The 22,275-nt window shown below is 39.7% G+C and overlaps 2 protein-coding genes across 8 annotated transcripts in view; one reads left to right on the top strand and one right to left on the bottom strand.

The window, feature by feature from the left end:
• LOC134653171 (ubiquitin carboxyl-terminal hydrolase 8) overlaps positions 1-14,751 on the bottom strand; it is a 52,904-nt gene extending 38,153 nt beyond the window's left edge. The window contains exons 1-9 of the mRNA XM_063508905.1: positions 14,452-14,751; positions 14,142-14,372; positions 12,292-12,431; positions 11,213-11,375; positions 10,224-10,380; positions 9,590-9,725; positions 8,224-8,312; positions 3,018-3,137; positions 905-1,030 (exon numbers count right to left, since the gene is read on the bottom strand). Of these exons, the coding sequence (XP_063364975.1) occupies positions 905-1,030; positions 3,018-3,137; positions 8,224-8,312; positions 9,590-9,725; positions 10,224-10,380; positions 11,213-11,375; positions 12,292-12,431; positions 14,142-14,372; positions 14,452-14,552 (1,263 nt within the window). The 5' untranslated portion in view covers positions 14,553-14,751. The remainder of the gene's footprint in view (positions 1-904; positions 1,031-3,017; positions 3,138-8,223; positions 8,313-9,589; positions 9,726-10,223; positions 10,381-11,212; positions 11,376-12,291; positions 12,432-14,141; positions 14,373-14,451) is intronic.
• A 257-nt stretch (positions 14,752-15,008) lies between these two features.
• LOC134652771 (synapse-associated protein of 47 kDa) overlaps positions 15,009-22,275 on the top strand; it is a 108,532-nt gene continuing 101,265 nt past the window's right edge. For 3 of the 7 annotated variants that reach the window (XM_063508360.1, XM_063507964.1, XM_063508123.1), the window contains exons 1-4: positions 15,009-15,362; positions 16,885-17,085; positions 20,783-20,862; positions 21,206-21,265. In XM_063508360.1, the coding sequence (XP_063364430.1) occupies positions 15,232-15,362; positions 16,885-17,085; positions 20,783-20,862; positions 21,206-21,265 (472 nt within the window). In that variant the 5' untranslated portion in view covers positions 15,009-15,231. The remainder of the gene's footprint in view (positions 15,363-16,884; positions 17,086-20,782; positions 20,863-21,205; positions 21,266-22,275) is intronic. The other 4 variants (XM_063508045.1, XM_063508433.1, XM_063508198.1 and 1 more) reach the window with 4 other exon arrangements.

Below are 22,275 nucleotides of genomic sequence, written 5' to 3'. Positions count from 1 at the left end.
CTAACTGTAAAATATCAAACAAAATGAAAGCAAATCGATTCAAAATGAATATTATTAAATATTTATCATTCGATAATCCTGCCTCCGAGTGTGATATTTATCATTTGAATGCCAAGAACACCTGAAGTCGTCGTTACTAGTCGTGCCCACCGCGCCATGGATAACTAAAGGTGTTATAACGTACGCTGCTCGCTTGCGCCTGGGATCTTGGCTTGTCAGTGACGTATTTGTTTATAATTATAACGTAAAGCGTTTAAAGGGTTAAAGAAGCGTTATACATTTTCAATCACTGTCACAGAATAAATAATAGTACTAAGTACAGAAGTCTCACTCTCTAACAAAACGCGTCTGTTACGTTCAGCACAGATATGGCCGCTAGGTAGCAACAGCGCCACGCGCGGCTTATGGCTTTCCCCAAAAGTGGGGCCGAACGGATGTACTTTTAGCTACCTGTAGCAAAGCGACGAAATCGCGGAGTGAGACACGCCTGTCACTGTTCTAAGTACAAGTTTTTATTATTTATTTAACGTGCAATACCTATGTATGTTTGTACGGGTCAAATCTTGCAAGTTGAATTTGACCCACTTCCCGGTTTCCTATTTACATACATATGTACGTCGGGTGACAATGCAATATTATGGTACCATCGAACTGATCTGATGATGGAGACAGGAGGTGCACTTAGAAGCCCTGTGATAAAACAACGCAACCTAATTGTGTTTGAGGTTTTTAGAATTGTCTCGATGAGTATTAGTCGCCTGCGGAAAGAAAAGTACAGTCGGCGATAAAAGCTTGTACCAAAAATGAAATTTTTGCCGAAAACTAATTTTTTTTAATAAAGAAGAAAGTATAGCAATCAGCTTTGTCTAGTACAAAATGAATTAATTTTACTTGAGTGACTCACCATGTCATACTGCTTGTTCTCGAGCTGCATGAGTTGCGATATGATCTCCTGTTCGCGCATCTTGTACAGAGCTCGCACGTCGTCCCGCTCCTCGGTCTCGCGCTGGAAATGGGTCTTCTCCCAGTCCTGGATAAATGATTAAGTAAATGTTAATATTAGTGATGTACCGACTATTGATTTGGCCGACTAGTCGACTAATCGGCACTCGGATGGCCGATTAGTCGGCCGACTAGTCGGCCAGATCATTAGTTTCGTCTAAGTTCGGTTCAGATGCACTTAATAAACCATCGTTTTACCCCTTTCATCGTGCTATTCATCATATTATAGTAACGCTAAAAATAAAAAAAATAATCCTTAGGCTATATTCATACGACAACCGTCCGACAATCGGACATAAGAAAGCGACCACACGGTCAATAATTCGAACAAAAGTTTTCGTAAGCACCCTAAATAGTAATTTGGGTAAAAAAGGTGAAAATCTTATATGGTAAATATTTACTGTTTATTTCTTTTTAGCCTGGTTTTCTGTAACTTATAAAGTGCCGACTAATCGGCCATTTTTGCCGACTAATCGCCGACTACAAATGAGGCCGGATAGTCGGCTTTCCCGACTAGTCGGCGACTAGTCGGCGACTAGTCGGTACATCCCTAGTTAATATAAAAAAAAGCGGCCAAGTGCGAGTCGGACTCGCCCATGAAGGGTTCCGTATTTAGGCGATTTATGACGTATAAAAAAAAACTACTTACTAGATCTCGTTCAAACCAATTTTCGGTGGAAGTTTACATGGTAATGTACATCATATATTTTTTTTAGTATTATCATTCTCTTATTTTAGAAGTTACAGGGGGGGGGGGGGAACACACATTTTACCACTTTGGAAGTGTCTCTCGCGCAAACTATTCAGTTTAGAAAAAAATGATATTAGAAACCTCAATATCATTTTTGAAGACCTATCCATAGATACCCCACACGTATGGGTTTGATGAAAAAAAAAATTTTTGTGTTTCAGTTCGATGTATGGGGAACCCCAAAAATTTATTGTTTTTTTTTCTATTTTTGTGTGAAAATCTTAATGCGGTTCACAGAATACATCTACTTACCAAGTTTCAACAGTATAGTTCTTATAGTTTCGGAGAAAAGTGGCTGTGACATACGGACGGACAGACAGACGGACAGACGGACAGACAGACAGACAGACAGACATGACGAATCTATAAGGGTTCCGTTTTTTGCCATTTGGCTACGGAACCCTAAAAACACGCACGCCTTCAACATCCTGGTTCACAAATGGGAGCAAATTGCTTAGGACACAGTCGGGGGTAAAATTCACGACGACGCTTGGTTTAAGACACTCGCAAGTAAGCGAGCCAAGCGTCATCAGCCCGACACTTGTTCGCCACGGGCACATTACACCTGCCAGGCCTGTGGGCGTGTTTGCATGTTGCGAGCTCGCTCGTGCTTGCGCAACGTCGCTTGCAACACAGCGCAACGGTTACAGTAACAAGTCTCACCTGTTCCGCTATCCTTTGCATTTCGAGCGTCAGCGAGGTGTCAGCTAAGCGTTCTTGCTGCTGAATGATCTGCGCCATGTTGCGAGCTCGCACTTGTGCAACGTCGCTTGCAACAGCGCAACGGTTACAGTAACAAGTCTCACCTGTTCCGCTTCTATCCTTTGCATTTCGAGCGTCAGCGAGGTGTCAGCTAAGCGTTCTTGCTGCTGAATGATCTGCGCCATGTTGCGAGCTCGCTCGTACTTGTGCAACGTCGCTTGCAACAGCGCAACGGTTACAGTAACAAGAACCAGTCTCACCTGTTCCGCTTCTATCCTTTGCATTTCGAGCGTCAGCGAGGTGTCAGCTAAGCGTTCTTGCTGCTGAATGATCTGCGCCATGTTGCGAGCTAGCACTTGTGCAACGTCGCTTGCAACAGCGCAACGGTTACAGTAACAAGAACAAGTCTCACCTATTCCGCTTCTATCCTTTGCATTTCGAGCGTTAGCGAGGTGTCAGCTAAGCGTTCTTGCTGCTGAATGATCTGCGCCATGTTGCGAGCTCGCTCGTACTTGTGCAACGTCGCTTGCAACAGCGCAACGGTTACAGTAACAAGTCTCACCTGTTCCGCCTCTATCCTTTGCATTTCGAGCGTCAGCGAGGTGTCAGCTAAGCGTTCTTGCTGCTGAATGATCTGCGCCATGTTGCGAGCTCGCTCCTCGTACTTCTGCAACGCTGCGGCCTGCAACAGCGCAATGGTTACAGTAAAATAATAAGTCATCCCATATAGATTGAACCTGTACGTGTTAAAATCATAATTGTTGTGTTAAATTTGAACCCTATGCATGCATTTTCAATTACATTCCTGCCTTCTCTTTCTATGTATATCTATCCTTTAGTCGCCTAATAAACCCGTACAAGATCACACGTCTTTCTGATTTATTTAAATCCAAAAATCCAAAATAGTTAAAAGTGAACCTTATTACAACCATCATATGGTCGCAATCGAACCGGATCAATTAGTGCATCGGACACCGGCCGCCCGGCGGCGAGAACAATAGCGAGCCGCATTCCAGAGATAAGGAGCCGGCAGATGCTAACGAATTGCACCTCAAACTAATGAGTTTATTTGATTATTAACAAGTTTTATTGCTAAAAGTTATAACGGCGTTTTAATAGACTTGTACGTGAAATTGCAGTGTTTTATCGTTAACAATGACTGAAAAACAAAAACAATTACTCGCTGTGCTTGAGGATAGTGCTACAGTGCTTCGGAAAACACAAGTTAACCTAAAGAAATGCCCTAAGGAGAGATTAACCAAGGGTTACATCGAGTCTCGGCTTAAAATGATTGACGAATACTGGGCTACGTTTAACCACAGTCACCAAGAGTTGGTCAAGGCTACACCTACGGAACAAAGGGGTGTTTTACCATACTTTTTAAACGAAGAATTCTTTGTTTACGAAGATTTGTACAACGTACTCAGAGGAGATTTGATGGACCGAATTGCAAGTTTAATGCATGAAACTTTGATGGAAACTTCTGTTGCTAACTCCAGCTATGCTATAGCAGGAACACAAAACAACTTCGTACGTTTGCCGCGGATCGAGTTACCTACTTTTAGTGGAAGCTACGAAGAGTGGCCCGCGTTCAAGGATTTATTCATATCACTCGTGCATAACAACAAGATGTTAAGTGACGTACAAAGGCTACATTATTTGAAGACAAGTGTTACTGCTGAAGCGTCGTCATTACTGAGGCACATTCAAATTACGTCTGATAATTATTCACAAGCATGGCTCATCCTGAAAACAAGGTATGGCAACAAACGATTAATTTTGAACAATAATTTGAAGAAATTGGTTAACCAGCGTAAAATGAACACACAATCAGCTGCTCAACTGAAAATACTCCTAGATACAACGTCAGAGTGCTTACACAACATTCAAAACCTGAATGTTTCTGTTGACTCTTGGGATCCACTTGTGATATTTTTGCTCGTTCAGAAATTGGACCCAGAGACGCATAAAGACTGGGAAGAGCATGCGTATAAGAGTGACTCTGAACCCTTACCGAAGTGGAACGATTTTAAGGAGTTTCTAGAGGCCAAGTTTCGTACACTGGAACTACTTACGAATAATACAAAAGAAGTGAAGTCAAACAAGGAGCGAAGTACATGCCATGTTGCCACACCTACCTTCGAGAACAGGAGTTGTGTAATGTGTAAAGAAAGTCATACATTATGTCACTGCAAGGAGTTTACCAAGATGGAACCTACGGAGAGAAGCGAATATGTCAAGAATAACAACTTATGTTACAACTGTCTAGTACCAGGGCATTCAGCATCAAAATGTCGAGTACCTGTGTCCTGTAGAATATGTCACCGACGTCATCACTCCCTTCTACATCAACTAAAGCAGACTGAGCCTGTGGCCCCTACGAGTCCCTCACAACCACTGGCTTCATCATTACATGTTGTAGAAGACATAGAAGAAGTGCAAGCAAACACAGTGATCGCGTTACATCTCAATACTAGACAGAATTCAGCACTACTAGCGACTGCTGTGGTGGAAGCAAGAAGCAATCAAGGTCACATCATTCCACTGCGCGCGCTAATAGACCAGGGTTCCGAAGAATCATTTATAAGCGAGAAAGCGGCTCAACTACTAAAGCTTGACCGACAACATGTAAGGGGAAGCATCACGGGCTTGGGTTCCATGAGAGCAGAAATCAACCACGTCTGTGAGCTACAAATAAAATCACAGTGGGATAAAACATTTGTCCTACCGGTTAAGGCTTATGTAATGTCGAAACAGCTGACCAGGAAGTTACCTAAGAAGCATATTGTTCAACAACCATGGCCTCATCTACAAGGATTACAGCTAGCGGATCCTAATTACAACAACTCGGGACCCATAGATCTCTTGCTAGGGGTCCGAGTATACGCTAGAATACTGCAAGCAGAAGTAGTCAAAGGTCCACCAGGTACACCATGCGCACAAAAGACTGACCTGGGCTGGATTCTTTTTGGAGAGAGTGATAGCACATCACAAGAAGATTCTTACCTCGTCATGCACCATCAGGTCGATATAGAAGACACACTGAAGTCTCTATGGGAAATAGAAACAGACACCAAGAGAAAATATACCAAGGAAGAACAGCTATGTGAAGAAATCTATGAAAAAACAGTCACTCGAAACCAAGAAGGAAGATACATTGTGAAACTGCCATTTAAGACTGAGAATCCAAAAGTACTTGATGGTAATACAAAAGAGATAGCTACAAAGAGGTTCATGCAACTAGAAAGAAGATTTAAGCGTTCGCCGGACCTGAAAACAGAATACATAAAGGGTATTAATGATTACCTTGAAGAAGGACATCTAGAAGAAGTACCTGAAAAGGAAAAAGAAGATAAATCGGTATACCTACCACACCACGCTGTAATTCGCGACGATAAAGAAACCACGCGCACACGTATTGTATTTGACGGCTCCTGCAAAGGATCAAACAACGTCTCATTAAATGATGAACTGATGATAGGCCCACAACTACAAGATGACTTAAGAAATCTTTTAATGAGATGGAGACTGAAACGAGTTTGCTTCGTGGCAGATGTCCAGAAGATGTACCGCCAAATATTGGTAACAAAAGAGGACGCAAATTACCAACGCATTCTTTGGCGACAAGACGAGTCTGAAGAGTTAAAAGAGTACCGTATGCTTCGAGTCACTTTCGGTACCGCTCCAGCTCCATACTTAGCGGTCAAAACACTTCAGAAGATTGCTACTGATGAAGAAGAGAAACAACTTGGTAAACAAACAAACAAGCACAGCGAAGTGGCAATCAAAACAATAAAAGAAGACTTTTATATGGACGACATGCTGTCAGGGGCAGCAACCGCTGAGGAAGCGATCGCAATAGCTAAAGAAGTAACACGCATCCTGAAACAAGGCGGATTTCAACTCATGAAATGGTCCTCTAATAACATTGAATTTATGAAATCTATCGATGAAGATAAAAGATCAGCGAATGCACAGATAGAACTGAACCTTGATGGAACTATAAAGGCACTTGGAATTGCATGGAACCTTGGTGCAGATCAGTTTCAATACAACTTGTCACTATCACCAATGCCAAAGACGATAACTAAACGTGGGATACTATCAGATGTACAAAAGCTATTTGATCCACTAGGCTGGATCGCACCAAGCACTGTTATGGCGAAGATGCTGATGCAAAGGTTATGGCTTGAAAAAGTGTCTTGGGACGAATGTGTCAGTCCTGAGCTCGAAGAAGAATGGAAACAGATAAGAGATGATTTTGAAAATGTCAAAGATATAAAGATGGATAGATGGCTTGGCACAACAGACTCGGAAGAAGAAAAGATACAGATACACGGATTTAGCGACGCATCTATGCGAGCATACGCTGCCGTCGTATATATAAGAGTTGAAAGCGAGAACAAAATAACAACCAAAATCATCGCTGCACGAACGAGAATAGCACCTTTGAAAACTATCTCCCTCCCGCGCTTAGAATTATGTGGCGCGTTACTCCTGTCTAAACTCATGAAACAAATTGGACAAGCGATGAGATATAGTGCTTATCAAAACTGATAACTTACCTCCAGGCAAATGGTCACTGGGCCGCATCATGGACAAACATCCTGCTGAAGACGGTTTTACTAGAGTGTACAGTGTCAAATCCGGTAGTGCTATAGTGAAACGATCTATATCTAAATTATGTGCGTTGCCCGTTGATACTGAAACTTTATAATGTCAATTTGATTCAATTTAAATTGTACTATTGTAAGGTTATGAAAAGGACGTAAGTGTCCTTTTGGTGGGCGGTATGTTGTGTTAAATTTGAACCCTATGCATGCATTTTCAATTACATTCCTGCCTTCTCTTTCTATGTATATCTATCCTTTAGTCGCCTAATAAACCCGTACAAGATCACACGTCTTTCTGATTTATTTAAATCCAAAAATCCAAAATAGTTAAAAGTGAACCTTATTACAACCATCAATAATTAAACGGTTAATGTTATGTACTGAAGTCAAATTTAGCTTCCAGGACCACAAAGTTGAATGCCTAAAATGTTGAAATCCCAAAATGTTGGATTCTCAAAATGTTGAATAATGTTTTCGGACGGATATAACTGATATCAGACTAAATAAATAGGTAGGTAGGTTAGGTTCGTTAGGTAGCTTCAGATACCCGAAGGGCAAACCGCCAAGAAATAGGAGCCCCGCGAAGCGGGGCTCCGTCTAGTTAAGTTCAAGTCAAAATCAACATTTTGGGATTTCAACATTTTAGGAATTCAACTTTGTGGTCCTGGAGGAAATTTAGGGGGACATATTTCGAATGCGTCGGGCATTCGTCTTTATCTTACGGAGATACCTCGCGGCTCCTTGGATATTGCCAAGGTCCCGTAATATGAGCTAGCACTAACGCAACTCTTACCTGGCCGTATTTTAGGAATAAGGATCCAACTCACAAAAATTTGTCAAAAAAACTTGAATTTCCAGTAAAAAACAAAAGTCATTTATAGAATAAATAGTTTTTGAGAATGAATCCAACTTCCAACCTACATCCAACTGATCATCGTTGAACCTCATGTTTTGGCGCTAAAGCTTGAAATGAGACAGTCCTTTGACAAGCTATAGTTTGTCAAAGGACTGTCTCATTTCAAACATGACAGAGATAATCATAATATCTTTGTCTTACACTAGCACCCAAAAGACAAGGATGAGTATAGTTTTTTTTTGTTCCTATTTACTGACAAATTGGTTTGACCAACTATAACTATTAGTTGATGAAAGTACCTTGCTGCTGCGATCGACGGTGGGTTCCGAAGCCCGCGGCCGCGGTGGTGCCGGGGTCAGATCTGCCCATACAGGGTAATCAATCTCACCTGTAGATAATACAATATTCAAGATCATTTTTTAGGGTTCCGTACCCAAAGGGTAAAAACGGGACCCTATTACTAAGACTCCGCTGTCCGTCCGTCCGTCCGTCCGTCCGTCTGTCACCAGGCTGTATCTCACGAACCGTGACAGCTAGGCAGTTGAAATTTTCACAGACGATGTATTTCTGTTGCCGCTATAACAACAAATACTAAAAACAGAAAAAAATAAAGATTTAAGTGGGGCTCCCATACAACAAACGTGTTTTTTGACCGAAGTTAAGCAACGTCGGGCGGGGTCAGTACTTGGATGGGTGACCGTTTTTTTTGCTTGTTTTGCTCTATTTTTTGTTGATGGTGCGGAACCCTCCGTGCGCGAGTCCGACTCGCACTTGGCCGGTTTTTTTCTTAAGGCTATTAAATGAAGAAATAGTACATTATTGTCGAGGTTCGGAAGTAGCTAATTGCTGGCTGAGGATTCGGACGACCTTGGGAGTCCGTTTAATTGAATCCGAAGCCAGCAGCCTAGGTCTCCTTTCTCAAGCACTAACAGTGCGAGCAGCGTTCACGACGGCCGTGTATCGCGTGCGGCCGTGTATCAGTATGCGATACACGGCCGTCGTGAACGCTGCTCGCACTGTTAGTGCTTGAGAAAGGAGACCTAGGCTCTCCGAAACATGTCGCGCGAGTGACTTAAAACAAGTGAGTCTAAACCGTAAAATTATTCAATGTTAGTATGTCTCACAACAGTTTAAATTCAACCAGCAAGTAGCCTTCCAGCCGAGTCATATATAGTGCTTTTCTCAAAAATGGTGCAAGAAATAGAAATTATTTACCGGAGCAACGGTCTAATTATCACAGAAAAAAGTAAAACCATTGAAAATATTTGCTTTGCCGCCATTAAAAAAAAAGAAGTGTACTTTTCTGCTGAAAATACGCCAACCTATTTGAGACACCTAAATAGTCGCGGTACCAACATTATAATAATAAGTGCTGATCATCTGTTTGGCTGTTTAATTGGACCTATGCCTTCATTTGATATGGCCATTTCAACTTTTAAAAAGTTTGGAACTCGTTAAATAATGGAATTTGTATGCAACATTGCAGTCCCGAAATCGAGACTGCAATGTTTTTAACTTTTTAATTTTTTGACTGACCATAAACTACGCATTTTACGACCAATTTTTTAACCGGCAACGCCGACTTTGCCGTCCATTTTTGAGAAAAAAAAGTTACAATGGAAAATTATCAATAATTAATTGAAGAAATTCATCAAAAATTCTCACCTAGCATGTCTTTAGGCGCCTTGGCTCTTGGCGTTGGTTGCGGATTGGTAGTCAAAGCGGGGTAACGTAGAAGCCAGTCTTCATAGCCGCCGTGCAGGGCCAGCGGTGGACGTGGGTATTGGACTTTTATGTCCCACTGGTGACAAATTATATCAACTTAATATTATCAAATAGCGAAGTCAATATGTACACAAACATTTTTGAGAAAGGGCGGGTAAGTTTGCACAACGTTTATATTTCAAACTTTCATTCCTCTCACAGGTAACCGAAAAATATCTTCTGAAATTTGTAGGCTAAGGAAAATACCTTCAACAGGATGGTTTTCAAGAGACGGAGCGTGTTACGTGGGTGATAGGTTTGGAGGCCGCGGATAAGTCTGCTCTAAGCTGTTTTTAAAACTCAGATACTAACATAACAGTTGGATTGAAAATTTTATAGCCAATCCATGCTGATTTTGTCTCAATATCACAGTAAAATGACAGTTCCAATCAGGGCAGTCAAAATGTCATTTTAGCGTCTAGGATTTGGAAACAAGAGATCGCCGCGCGATCGGTGTGACGATCATACTTCACAATCCCATTCCTCTCATGGGGTCACCAAAAATAATCTGATTTTTTTAGGGCAAAGAAAGTACCTTCAATAGGATGGTCTTCAAGAGATGCAGCGTGTTCCCCGGGATGACAGCCGTGCTAGACCAGTCCAGCATCACGATGAGCTCCATGGAAGCACGGTTTGCCCAGATAGGTTTGGAAGGCGCTGGTAAGTTCTGTTCTAAGATGTGCGCTGAACGCCTGTGGAGAGATTTGTTAATACATTTACCTTCTTGAGTGTTACAAATGTTGACCAGAAATGCCAATATACCATCTAAAGCTGAAAGTATCATCTATATAGACCCATACTACTACTCAAATAGGTAATAGTCACTTATATGACACCCATTTAACTCCTAAGTACTTAATTAATGCTATTATAGCACTACTATAGCGCTCTTCTACCTCTTATTTCAACCTGTAACCCCGTTGTAGCGCCATTTTGCAACCTCAGGTGTTAAAATTTGTGCCCAATCCGGGGATATTACGGGGTTATAGCCGGCTGTAACTCCTATTTTTAGAACATCAATAGAACCAAAGGAGCGATCGAACGTTTATATAGATCTCTTTTACCTCTTATATTTAGCGCCTAATGTTAGTTGGGTACTGAGTCTGTTCGTCATGGTGTATGGTTTTAAGATCAGTTCTGCATTTCCGCATGAAATGACGTCACAAGTTTGCGTTCACCGAGCGGAAAGTGCACAGCATTCATTGCAAGTGGCGAAGTCTTAGAAATGTGTGAAAAATTATAATATCATCCCCATTGTTTCATACACAGAAATACGTCTACGCGGTCGAACTTCATTAATATGATGGTGTTAGAGTCAGAACATGGTAACTCTGCATGGGATGTGGCAATATCAAATTTATATTCTATTTGGTGCAAAGTTAGGTTATACGATCAATTTAATCATGTTTGAAATGTCACAAGTGAGCACTTTTACTAACAAAGCATACATCTGTAATTCTGTATGTGGCTTTCCATATCAAAATGTACCAGTGTCCATAAGGTAAGTATCCACGTTTCTCTCACCCCGGTGAAATGCATTCTTCAGGCACACTGATGCAGGAGGGGCAGTTGATGTGTGACTCTATGTAGTCCTTGCCGGGCCGAGCGTCCAGTATCATCACCTTCATCTTGCCACTCTTGAGGATGTTGTACAGCTGCTCGCTTTTGATCGTCACCTCATCTAGACCTGAAAAGTGACAAAAATAACTATAATTTCAAAAGGATATAAAACTATAGTTTTATATCCTTTTGAAATTATTTGAAATAATAACTACCACTGAGTTCTCTTCTCCACTTATGGCACACATGTGTCATTCACGAGTGAGTAATTTAAATGAACTTATCTTCTGATTGAACTCACTCACTTTTCAACTCACTGAAGATTTAACTCGTGCAGTAACTTGTCTATCTCAGTGTTACTTGCTCGCTCTTTCCCACTCATGATTTGAATGAGCTATTATGCCTAAATTGAAGAATTATGATTTCAATTTTGTTATTTGGCATTGGTAGTTAACGGATAAGTACTTGTAGTTTAAACCATGTTTCAGAGAGGCATTTATCCTCAATCACCATCATAGTCCGCTCTATCGGAGTCCGCTCGGCTATCTAATTCCAAGAAATGGCACAGGCGCTACTTTTTTCGAAATTTACTGCTATCTGACTTTCCAACCATAGTCTGGTTTCCCCATAACGTTTTCATTTAGCGAAAAGCGATTGAGAAATGTAGAATAGAATTAATATCAATTAATATTCTTTTATTTATTTCTCTTCTTAGGTTGGTTTTTTACAATATGGATATAAAAATAAAATACAAAAACACTTACAAAAACAATACAAAATACTTATATTAATTAATATCATTGTTATCTGTGTGCAATATTGTGTGTGGTTGTGTGTTTTTATCTACGGGTATTTTTGCCTAAAATAAACATTTTGATTATAATATTTAAAACTTTCGCGTTTTGAACACATATGTGTCGCGACCACGACCAGTGAAATCATGTGTCGAAACGTCGGTAAATAAAGGTAATTGAATAAATTTCGCGTTAGACCCGTTAGACCCGTCTATAAATGTGAGATAACATTTTGATTGATTGATTAACCTGGCAGCCCCAAAGGTTGAGAAGGCTCGGGCGCGGGCGCAGCCTCCAGCGCTTTCTTCCGGTTCTCATCTATCTTCTGTTTGATGACCTCATTCTCCTGGATGTCGTTCAGCCGCTTCTTCTTCTGCTCTTGGTTATACCTGAAAAAAAAAAATTTTAGAACTTGAGACTCTGGTGCTGTTAAAGATGTAATCGGCTTTCGGTAGATGTTGCTTTTGATTTGTAATGTTTTAGAGTTTGTATCCTTCCTTTATATCCTTGCATTGGTGTGGTAAAAAAAATTGTGTATCACTCGGTAGCAAAGTATTTTTAACAATAAAGATTCTGCTTTAGATAGATAGATAGATAGATAAAAACTTTATTCGTTTCCACAACATACATGGTACATAGATGACAGAAGACATGCAGCTTAAAATTAACATAAAAATTAGTTTACAAAATCTTAAAGTAAATGAAAAATAAAACAAACACAAAACCATGTGTCGTGGCAGAGAATAGGCGCTGGCTCAGCATGGTGATGCGGCAAGCCACATCGCTGATATTCTGCCAGGACCTTTTACAAAAATGAAAAGACTGTACAACGCTTAATTCTTATAAATCTTACTTAACTTAGGTAATGATGCTCATGTTGCGTGTTGTGTGTGTACTGGCACGTGCTTCTGTGCATGAGATTTAGTAGTATCCGTTCCCGGACTTGTTTTATGCGAGTACATTATTATTGACAATAAATTTAGATGTTACCCTAAGAATTTACTAAAATTTGAAATTGAACATAAATTGAACATAAATATAAGTGAGACTACATCATCTAGGAGGGAGGGGCTTTCGAACTTTGGAGTTCATTACTAGCACAAGGAGTTAAAAATACAAATGCATTTATTTCATTACTTTTTACATCAGTTCTTAAATATAATATAAGGGTTAGGTAGGTAATTAGTCCATCTTAGGGACATCTTGGGGGGGTTAAATAACAACTTTATCCCCTTGTAAAACAAATAACTATTTTGCTGGCACTGTATATTGCCGATATAATAATCTATTCAATTCAAAATCATAATTATTATAGCTTAGCAGAATTTCCTCTCTCCTGTTAAAAATTCTAAGCAATGAACAGATAACTTTTCAGAGATTTTCTAAATAGTCTACAACGAGATCACTTACAAGGCAATTTGGGTGACCTGTTGGCACATCAGAAATTACATTATTTAAAGTTGAATCTATTTATATCCAAATGATACTATTCCAAAGATTCAAGATGTGGTGCTTCATTGGGCAACTGACCAAGTATGGTGAGTTTTGCAGCTATATGTGTTTCTATATATTTCTGGCATTGTAAATACAAGATAATAAAATATTATAAGCCTTAAGTTCATGTTGTAATTAACCTTTCCAACCACATACATGAATTAGCGTTTTCTTGAGTGTGCCGGAGATTCTAAGAGCTAGATCAATACTTTAACTTAGTTGGAGGTATCGCTGGCTTCCAACTGATAGTCTTAGGGTCAGTTGCACCAACCAGGATTGACCGACTGACCGACGCCGTTCAGCACCTCAGCTGACTAGCTGCTGCTAGCTAGACTGAGCTGCTATGAAAATTTACATACAATAAAATTACGCAAACATTCTAACAGTGACAAACGGTTCGGTGCAATTAACCCTTAGGTGACAAATCCTGGTAAGGACAATTATTGGGTGATGAGCATGGCTATACAGGTATTACGTTATGGCTATTCTCTATTACATATTGTTCATTAGCACCGATACTGCTAGTTTTATTAAGCTTACTGCGGGACCATGTTGATTTGTGCAAATATTGTCCTATAGTAATATTTTTTTTCTATTAATCTCACCTGTCAATAAGACTATTCTTGAGCTCTTCAGCAGCATCAATAGCCTTATTAGGGTTCTTGGTCCCTAACATCTGATTGAAGTAATTTTTGTCCTTCAAATAGTCCTTGTCCTTGCTAATGCACGCCACGACCCGCAAGTACTTCATGTAGCACACGTACGAGTACTCCTCGTCGCCCTTCTCACGGGCCTCCGCTGCGCTCTCGAAAAGTTTTTGCGCTGTTTTACATAACCTTCAAAATAAAGACAAATTAACTAGTAAGAAATGAATTATTAAGGCGAAATTTTACTTTGTGCAGTGTATGAACTTACGCAGTAGCCCTCTTCGACTTCAAATCTGGAATATTATGCAGTTTATCCAAATCTTCGATGCATTTACCAAGATGTAGTTGCTGTCGTCGAGTTTCCGTCATCTTGGAAATTCAAACCTGCCGCACGGTCCGCGTAATGGATTATAGTGGTTTAATTCGACACTAGGAACACTAAACACTACATTACATTAGAGATAAACAACGAGTGATTTTAGTATTATTCACAAACGGAAACAAAAAACTGGCTAGCCTAATCGGAAAACGTCATGTTTGAACGAATGATTTGAATGGAAAAGAAACGTCAATCTAATCAAAAGAACGAATGTACAATTTATGAATGAGTAATTTAGTTTGATGTTTCGTTTTGTTATTTCACTGGATAATTTTATTATTTTGTATTAAAAAGATTTAAGCCTTTGCAGCACCGAAGAGAGATTTATTTACATTCAAAGCCCAACCACATTTCTTTTTTATATAAAATAAATTGGTTTTTACTTGAGTTTCATAACAATACAAAGCTAAAGTAGTAAAGTACTTTATGCAGTATCAAAACGTCGGTCGTAAAAACGTATAGCGCAAAAGCGCAAGTTTTCATGCGCAGTGAAAACCCGTCGAATTTTCCTGGTCGATCGCGGTTCCCTTTAGTTTTTCAGCTGATCGCGCTTTCCCCGGCCGTGTCGCAGACTGTCCCGGTGTGTCATGTGCGAAACTGTCGCAGCGTAGTGAAATAGTCGAGTGCTTGTGATTTGTGTAGTTATCGGGTTAGCTAGTGGCAGTGAAAATGTTTTCAGGACTTACTAATCAGGTTAGTTCGTGGATGGGGGCCGCGAAAGGGGAGCCCCAGGATGAGGAAGTCCCGACCCCTACGAAGGAAGCGACAGGGGAGCCGACGGCGGAAGGCGAAAGACAGAGGTGTACATTCTTTTGTTTACATTTTTCGTGGCTTCTTTATCGTTGTACGGCTGATAAAAAACATATAAACTTCATTTACGTAAGCCCCTTAAACCCTTATTTTAATGATCCACGTGAGAAACTGCGTGTTAACCGCAGAATATGAGCTTAAATTAGTGTTTAATCCCTTGAAGTTTCTAGAAGTCAGCTGCAAGTTGCAGTATGCTGAAATGCACTGCAGTGAATTTTGTTTGCATAACTATGGTGGAATATTGATCCAGCGAACAGACTATTTAGGTCAAGAACATTAGAGCCAGAAGTCTAATTAGAAAATGTGGATATGTTGCAGATTATGACATCCTTATTGAGAATCACTGGATGTGAAAAAATAACCATATGTTATCAAATATTGTTCACTTGTTCATTTATATGTATATCTGTATGATTATTTGTATTGAAGCTTATATCACTAAATAATGTCACTTATTTAATTGTAGCTTTCTTGTAAGAATTATTCTTCTGACTTTAAATATAATAAGATTTTCTTGAAATAGGTTGACGTAATCTTCCAAGCAATTAGAAAGTAACCTTTTGTACTATTCAGAAAGTCCTCCATACTTATTATCTAGCTGCATTTAATAGTTTCTTTGGTTGTTAAATTGAATGAATCTGCCTTAATTTACTTATTTGGTTTTAATTAATTTTAGATTATAGTTCAATCAATGATTCAAGGCTACATGCTCTATCCTGCTGCATGATGACTACAGAGAAACATTAAAAGTGACTAACTTCAACAAATACATTATGTCACTTATTTATGATATACGGGGTCAATGATCTCTATGGCTGGCAATATACCTCCTAACAATTAGGCTCACAGTGCCAACCAGTTCAAAAATAATTTAGACAATCACATAAACATGTCTACTGCACATTTTTTAAAATGATTATTATTATTTTATTTCCAATATTATTTATGTAAAGGTTACAGTTAATTTTGGAACAATGCCAAGTAATGCAGAAAAATTATAAATAATGACCCAATATAATAGATCTAAGGTTATATTTATTTATAAAAATTATCTTATAGACTGCTATTATATTGCACACAACTGTATCTTAGCATAGTTTTTTAGAAGAAATGTTTTACTACATTCTACTTATATGCTAAGAAGAAGGCCAGTTATGAAAAGGTCTAATAAATGCCATAAAAATGTATTTTTGGTTCTTTTAAAGATACCATAAAATCAGAGTTTTAAAGGTGACCGTAACATGGCTACTTGACGAGTGACAGGAAAAAGTTGATTCACCCATAAATTGTTTATGTTTTCTAAAATGTATGTACAAACATCAACACTCTTACTCTTAATTGTCCATTGGTGGACCTTATTACAAAAGGCATAAGGTCCACCGACGGATAGTTAAGAGTGTGGGCAATGGTTTCCTAAAAAGTTTCAGTTTTATTCTCATTGTTGTAGTTACTATACTGAAATTAGGACAACTACTAACTGACCCAACTTCTCAAACCCTTTTCAATTCGCAGCCCAACAAAAGGAGCCAGCAAGCTCGAGCTCCTTACAAACGTACAGTCCAAAATGACCGGCTGGCTCGGATCTGGAATCCCGATCCCCGGGCTCCGGAAAAACGAGGCCCCCACTGACGCCCCCGAGCCGGCTCCGGAGCCCGCAGAGCCCGCGGAGCCCAAGCCAGAGAAGGACGATGATGATAACTCTAGGTATAATAGGTACGAGGGGCGGCAGAACAAATGAGTTTACTTTTTGAGCTTTGGTGTGTTGTTTCTGGGTCTTTATGATGATGTTGTTAACAAAAAGTGTTTGGCTTGTCGACTGACTTCATTAACGCTTGGTAGATAGCAAGGCTCCATTATTGCCACTTAAAATGTGTATGAATAAAGCTCTAGAATAGATTAACCCATTAGCGCCCATTGTGACCTAGGTTACGGCGTTTACTGTAACTCTACCCAACAGCATTAGAAAAAACCGGCCAACTGCGAGCCGGACTCGCGCACTAAGGGTTCCGTACCCCCACTTAAATATTTATTTTATTCTGTTAAATATTTACATCTGTGAAATTTTCAACTGCCTAGTTATCACGGTTCATGAGATACAGCCTGGTGACAGACAGACTGATGGACAGACAGACGGACGGACAGACAGACGGACAAACAGACAGACGGACAGACGGACAGCGGAGTCTTAGTAATAGGGTACCGTTTTTACCCTTTGGGTACGGAACCCTAAAAATGGTGGGTTCCCAAAAGTGGGTGTAGGTGTTAATGGGTTAGAGCCGTTAGAACAAGTCATTTTTTTTATTCGTCAGATTTCCCTATAAAAATCTCTCTGAGTTACGATAACGTATTTTAATGTTTTCGTAACTCAACGGAAAATTACATGTATGTACCTATATGACTATGTCTATGTATATTGTTATACGACAGCAAAATAAAACAAAAATACAATTTTTGATGTACGGGGTATAAGCCTCAGCTGTTTTTTAATTTATTTTACACCTTGCTTATTAACAAAAATAGTGAGACAGACCTAGGGGACGTGAATAAAGTCATCATAAAGATCGAAGTCATCTGGAACAGCATACTTATATCCTAAGCTTATCAAAAGCACTTTGCGTCTCAGCTTTGAGCACTGAACACGCATTTTTTTTAAATATTTTCGCCACAAATATGCAATGATCATTTACTGCTTTCATTTTGTAACCGATATCACCAACCACATATATATTCTTGATGTTGCCATGTTGAAAATATTATATAAAATATACACTGCAATATCCTTAACAGGGTTTTTAAGCTTTTAATATTGTATTCACTTACATTTTTTCATTTTCTGACACTATTTCTTTGTAATTTTATGACATTGCATTGGAATTAAAACATTGTACTTATTTTAGACATAGGAACCTCATACAGTTTTAAATACATCTGTATCCCTACCCCTACCATGAGTCACTGACATATTACGCTAACGTCTACGTAATTTACTTTCTGTATATCTCGTTCGCACTAATATGCGAGTACGAGCGAGGTGCATAGAAAGTAAGTTACGTTCTCGATAGCGTTTTTGTCAGTGCCAAACTGGTGGTAGCCACGCTGATAATTATTTAGTTTTGAGTTTAAAATATGTTGCGCCGCAAGTGAAAATTGTGTTTCAGTGTTTTAGAAATCATATGGCCAATGCCGCCTAATCCGCCTACGGGGATTTCCTAACTGTAAATACATAATTGGCATCTTCATCCTTCATCAATAAGCAGCTTTTATTTCCAATCAGTCAAAAATCCGTTGAAAATACGGAATTTCTTGCCGACGGATTTGTTTTCATGATACAGGAGGCAAACAAGCAAACGAATTACCGGATGGTAAGTAATTACCGTTGTCCATGTACACTGTATCACCAGAGAAGTTGCAAGTGTGTTGCCGACCTTTAAGATGGGAGTACGCTCTTTTATTGAAGGTTTGAAGGTCGTATCAGTCCGGAAATACCGCGGGCAACAGTTTATTCCACAGTTTAGGATTCTGTCGCATTGATCTTATGCTCTTTCCAAAAAAAATTTTGTGCGCAATATTTTTCTTACTTTCTCCATTTTGGATTTTACTGTCACTATTAAACATCGTGAGAACTTAATAATCTACAGGATCTAACGAAATCACCCCAATTAATAAAATCTATCCAGATGTTGTGAAGAATATAAAAATAGGATAGATTCGCGGAAAAATTGTTAAGCCGGGCAAAATATGCTGAAATCTGTATTTTCACTTGATGCACACATAATTACGTAATCTGAGTTAGGTTGCTATGTATTATGTATTACACTGTCGCTCACCATGCGGTCGCCGAATCAAAGTACAAATACGAGTAGTGTTTGATGCGGCCACAACTACTCACCCAGAATCTATGCAATGCGGATCCATTAATCCAAAGACACACATAAGAACGTTTACATTTTTTTCTAAAATCTAGTGAAACATAGTATTTGATAACAGATCATTTCCTAGCCAACACGCCTCCGTGAACTCATTGACTCTGCTCAGACCCCATTTTTTATTTCTCATTGTTGTGCATTCTATCAAATCAGTTTTTTGTCTATTTACTGATTTAAGATTCTGTTGTCTAAACACGTGCATTTAGGTTTTCATTTTAAGAGTCACAAGAACTTAGGCGCTGACATACGTGGAATTTTTGTAGGTGTGTAACTTTTATTCGCTATAATTTCTTTGAATTAAAATGTATTGCAACGAAAACGAATATCATATCACACATAAATATATCTTATATACTTAATTGTTCATACCAAGTTTCATGTTATTTCGGCACGGTGTTTTAAAATGCGAGCGTGGCTTCCATTCTACGATTTTTTGGCAGGAGTTCTTGTGACTCTGTTGGAAACTTAATTCGAAAAAGCTTTTTACTTTGAAGACTTACTTTGTTCTTTCGTGAATTGAATTTAGTCATACGAATGAAATTACCGATTTTATTTGGTAATTCAGCTTTGGTAACTTTCGTTAGGCTAGCATTTATTTGCGTTACACATTGTGCATATGCCTATTCAACAGTAGCTAAAAAAATGTCTCGTGCCTACGAATACCAAGAACACACGCCTTTGAAGGTTGTCAACGCCCACGCAACGATAATCCATTCATTCACTGACTGAATTTCAAATCGAATGATATTGACCATTAACAAATTGACCATTCGTGAATCTTATTTCAAAGACGTAAGGTTGAGGTTGTTAGAACGTGTTTGGACAATGGAGGTTCAATTTAACTAATCGACTGGCTTCCACTTTCCTGTCGCTTTGTAAATGGAGTGTAACCGAGCATAACCTATGGTGTAAAGGCCAAGTATAATAGATGGTGCATGGATTGTGCGTCATTTTGTCCTTGTTTTTATCATGGCTTGCCCAAGGCCCAGGGACCGCACGCTCGACGCTGATACCAACCTGTGAGGGGCTACCGTGAAAACCGAAATTTGCAAATTGCGGGGATCTTTCTCTTTTACTCCAATGAAGGTGTAATTAGAGTGACAGTGAAAAATGCCCGCAATTTGCGAAGAAATAGGCCAAATATGATCACATGATTTCTGGATGACCCCTAATAATGATCGAATTATAGTGATTTGGTTTTATAGAACGTAACGCCAGAAAAAAAACAGATTCACCAAAGACAAGCTGACGCACTTTCCACTTCTCTCGCCTCAAATCCCATTGTACCATCACGCTCCGCGATCGTTAAGCCATTTAGGGTTCTAGCTAAATTGGACATTCCATAGCGTAAGTATGGAACAACCAATTTAGCGAGGACCCTAAATGGCGTAACAATCCCGTGTGGTGACTGTACATTGAAACATTTGGAAAGATTCGCCTACCGTTGCGCGGAGTAAGGCGAGTTTTAACGTATTTGCTTGCAGCGCCACCGGAGGCGCGGACAGCAGACCGGGTTCCACAGGCGGCACCCCTACCGAGGAACAGCCTCAGGGCGTTGGTAATGGTATGTATCATCCACAGTTACATGATTGAGGTTTTCAGATGCTTCCATTCTTTATATTGATTTAAAGTACGATTTTCACTTGTATTATTTAAATGGAAACATTACTATTTTATCCTTATCTTCCATTTTTTTGACGGTACGGACCTATTTTCTTATTTTTGGACACTCCCTTGTAAAACTACACTCCCTTGTATTTTCTCATTTAACCTTTTCAAAGTTATGTTCCAATTTAGATTTCTGCTATTTGAACAAATTTAATTTTTGAAAGTAGTGCATTATTTTATTTACCCGAATTATGCTATTTCTTTTGTTTTATCCCCGTTTTGTTTCTTCCACTTTACAGAAACCTCCGGCAAAAAGTTGTTGTCAATTGACGCTATCGAAGTACTTGACATGCAGGAGCGTTAGTATTTTATTTATTTTGTTTTTTTACTAACTCATATTCAGTACAAAAATGCTTGTCGCACAGTGCCGCACACTGGTTAACCTTAACGGCTCGGCCACGAGAGTACGCGACTGGCGACGGCGGCAGCGACAACCATAGGTGGAAATGAAAGGTCCGATCGCTGTGTCTCTCTCCAACCTATGGTTATCGCTGCCGCCGTCGCACTCGCTCAATGTCGTGGCCGAGCCGTACGATATTACTTATACGGAAGGTGAGACAGTGAAATATGGTCCTTTGGGAACTTTCTGTACAATGCCGAGAACAAGGACATTGTCAAGGTCAAAGATTGATATCCTTACCTTTTATTCGTGTAACCCCCGAGCCACTCGGTGACAAATGTGTCTTTTGCCTTTTTCGGTTTTAATCCCCGAGCCGTAACAAGCATGATTCCCTTGGCGAGGGTTTACCGTGTGATACGGACGGCCTCAGTGGCAAGCGTTCGCGGACATTCGCGGAGCGTGCAGCGTGGCATATCAAGCTTCTAAACGATTTGAGTAGAGCAGAGTCCAGACGCGTACAACGTGTAATGTAATCCATAGTGTAATGTAATAGGAATTATGCGTGTGGACGGCACTACGAGCATTACATGTAATGCTCGTGCCGCATCCATTGGCTGTCGGTTTTGGCTGTCGGAAATGTGCTCGCAGTGCCGTCCACATGTTGACGCTATATTACACAATCTTACATAACATGCTACTCCTGTCTGGACCCGGCTTAGCGTGCACTAATCCTGCAGCGGTATTTTGGTCGCATTTTTATCACCTTTCATGCCTTGCGTCACTTTCACACTTACATATTTGTTAGAACGTGACAGGCATGGTGACAAATGATAAAGAGCCGACCATTTTAGCCCTACTGCTCGCATACGTTTGCATTTGTTTAACACGGACGCCGCGCCGTTGTTTAACGGGGCGTTCTGAGTTATGTTTAAGTTTGCACAAAGGGCTATTTCTATTGTATTTACTTAT

This window comes from Cydia amplana, chromosome 1 (assembly GCF_948474715.1).
Source record: "Cydia amplana chromosome 1, ilCydAmpl1.1, whole genome shotgun sequence".
In the NCBI taxonomy this organism is placed as follows: Eukaryota; Metazoa; Arthropoda; class Insecta; order Lepidoptera; family Tortricidae; genus Cydia; species Cydia amplana.
This window is presented reverse-complemented; position numbering and strand designations above follow the sequence as displayed.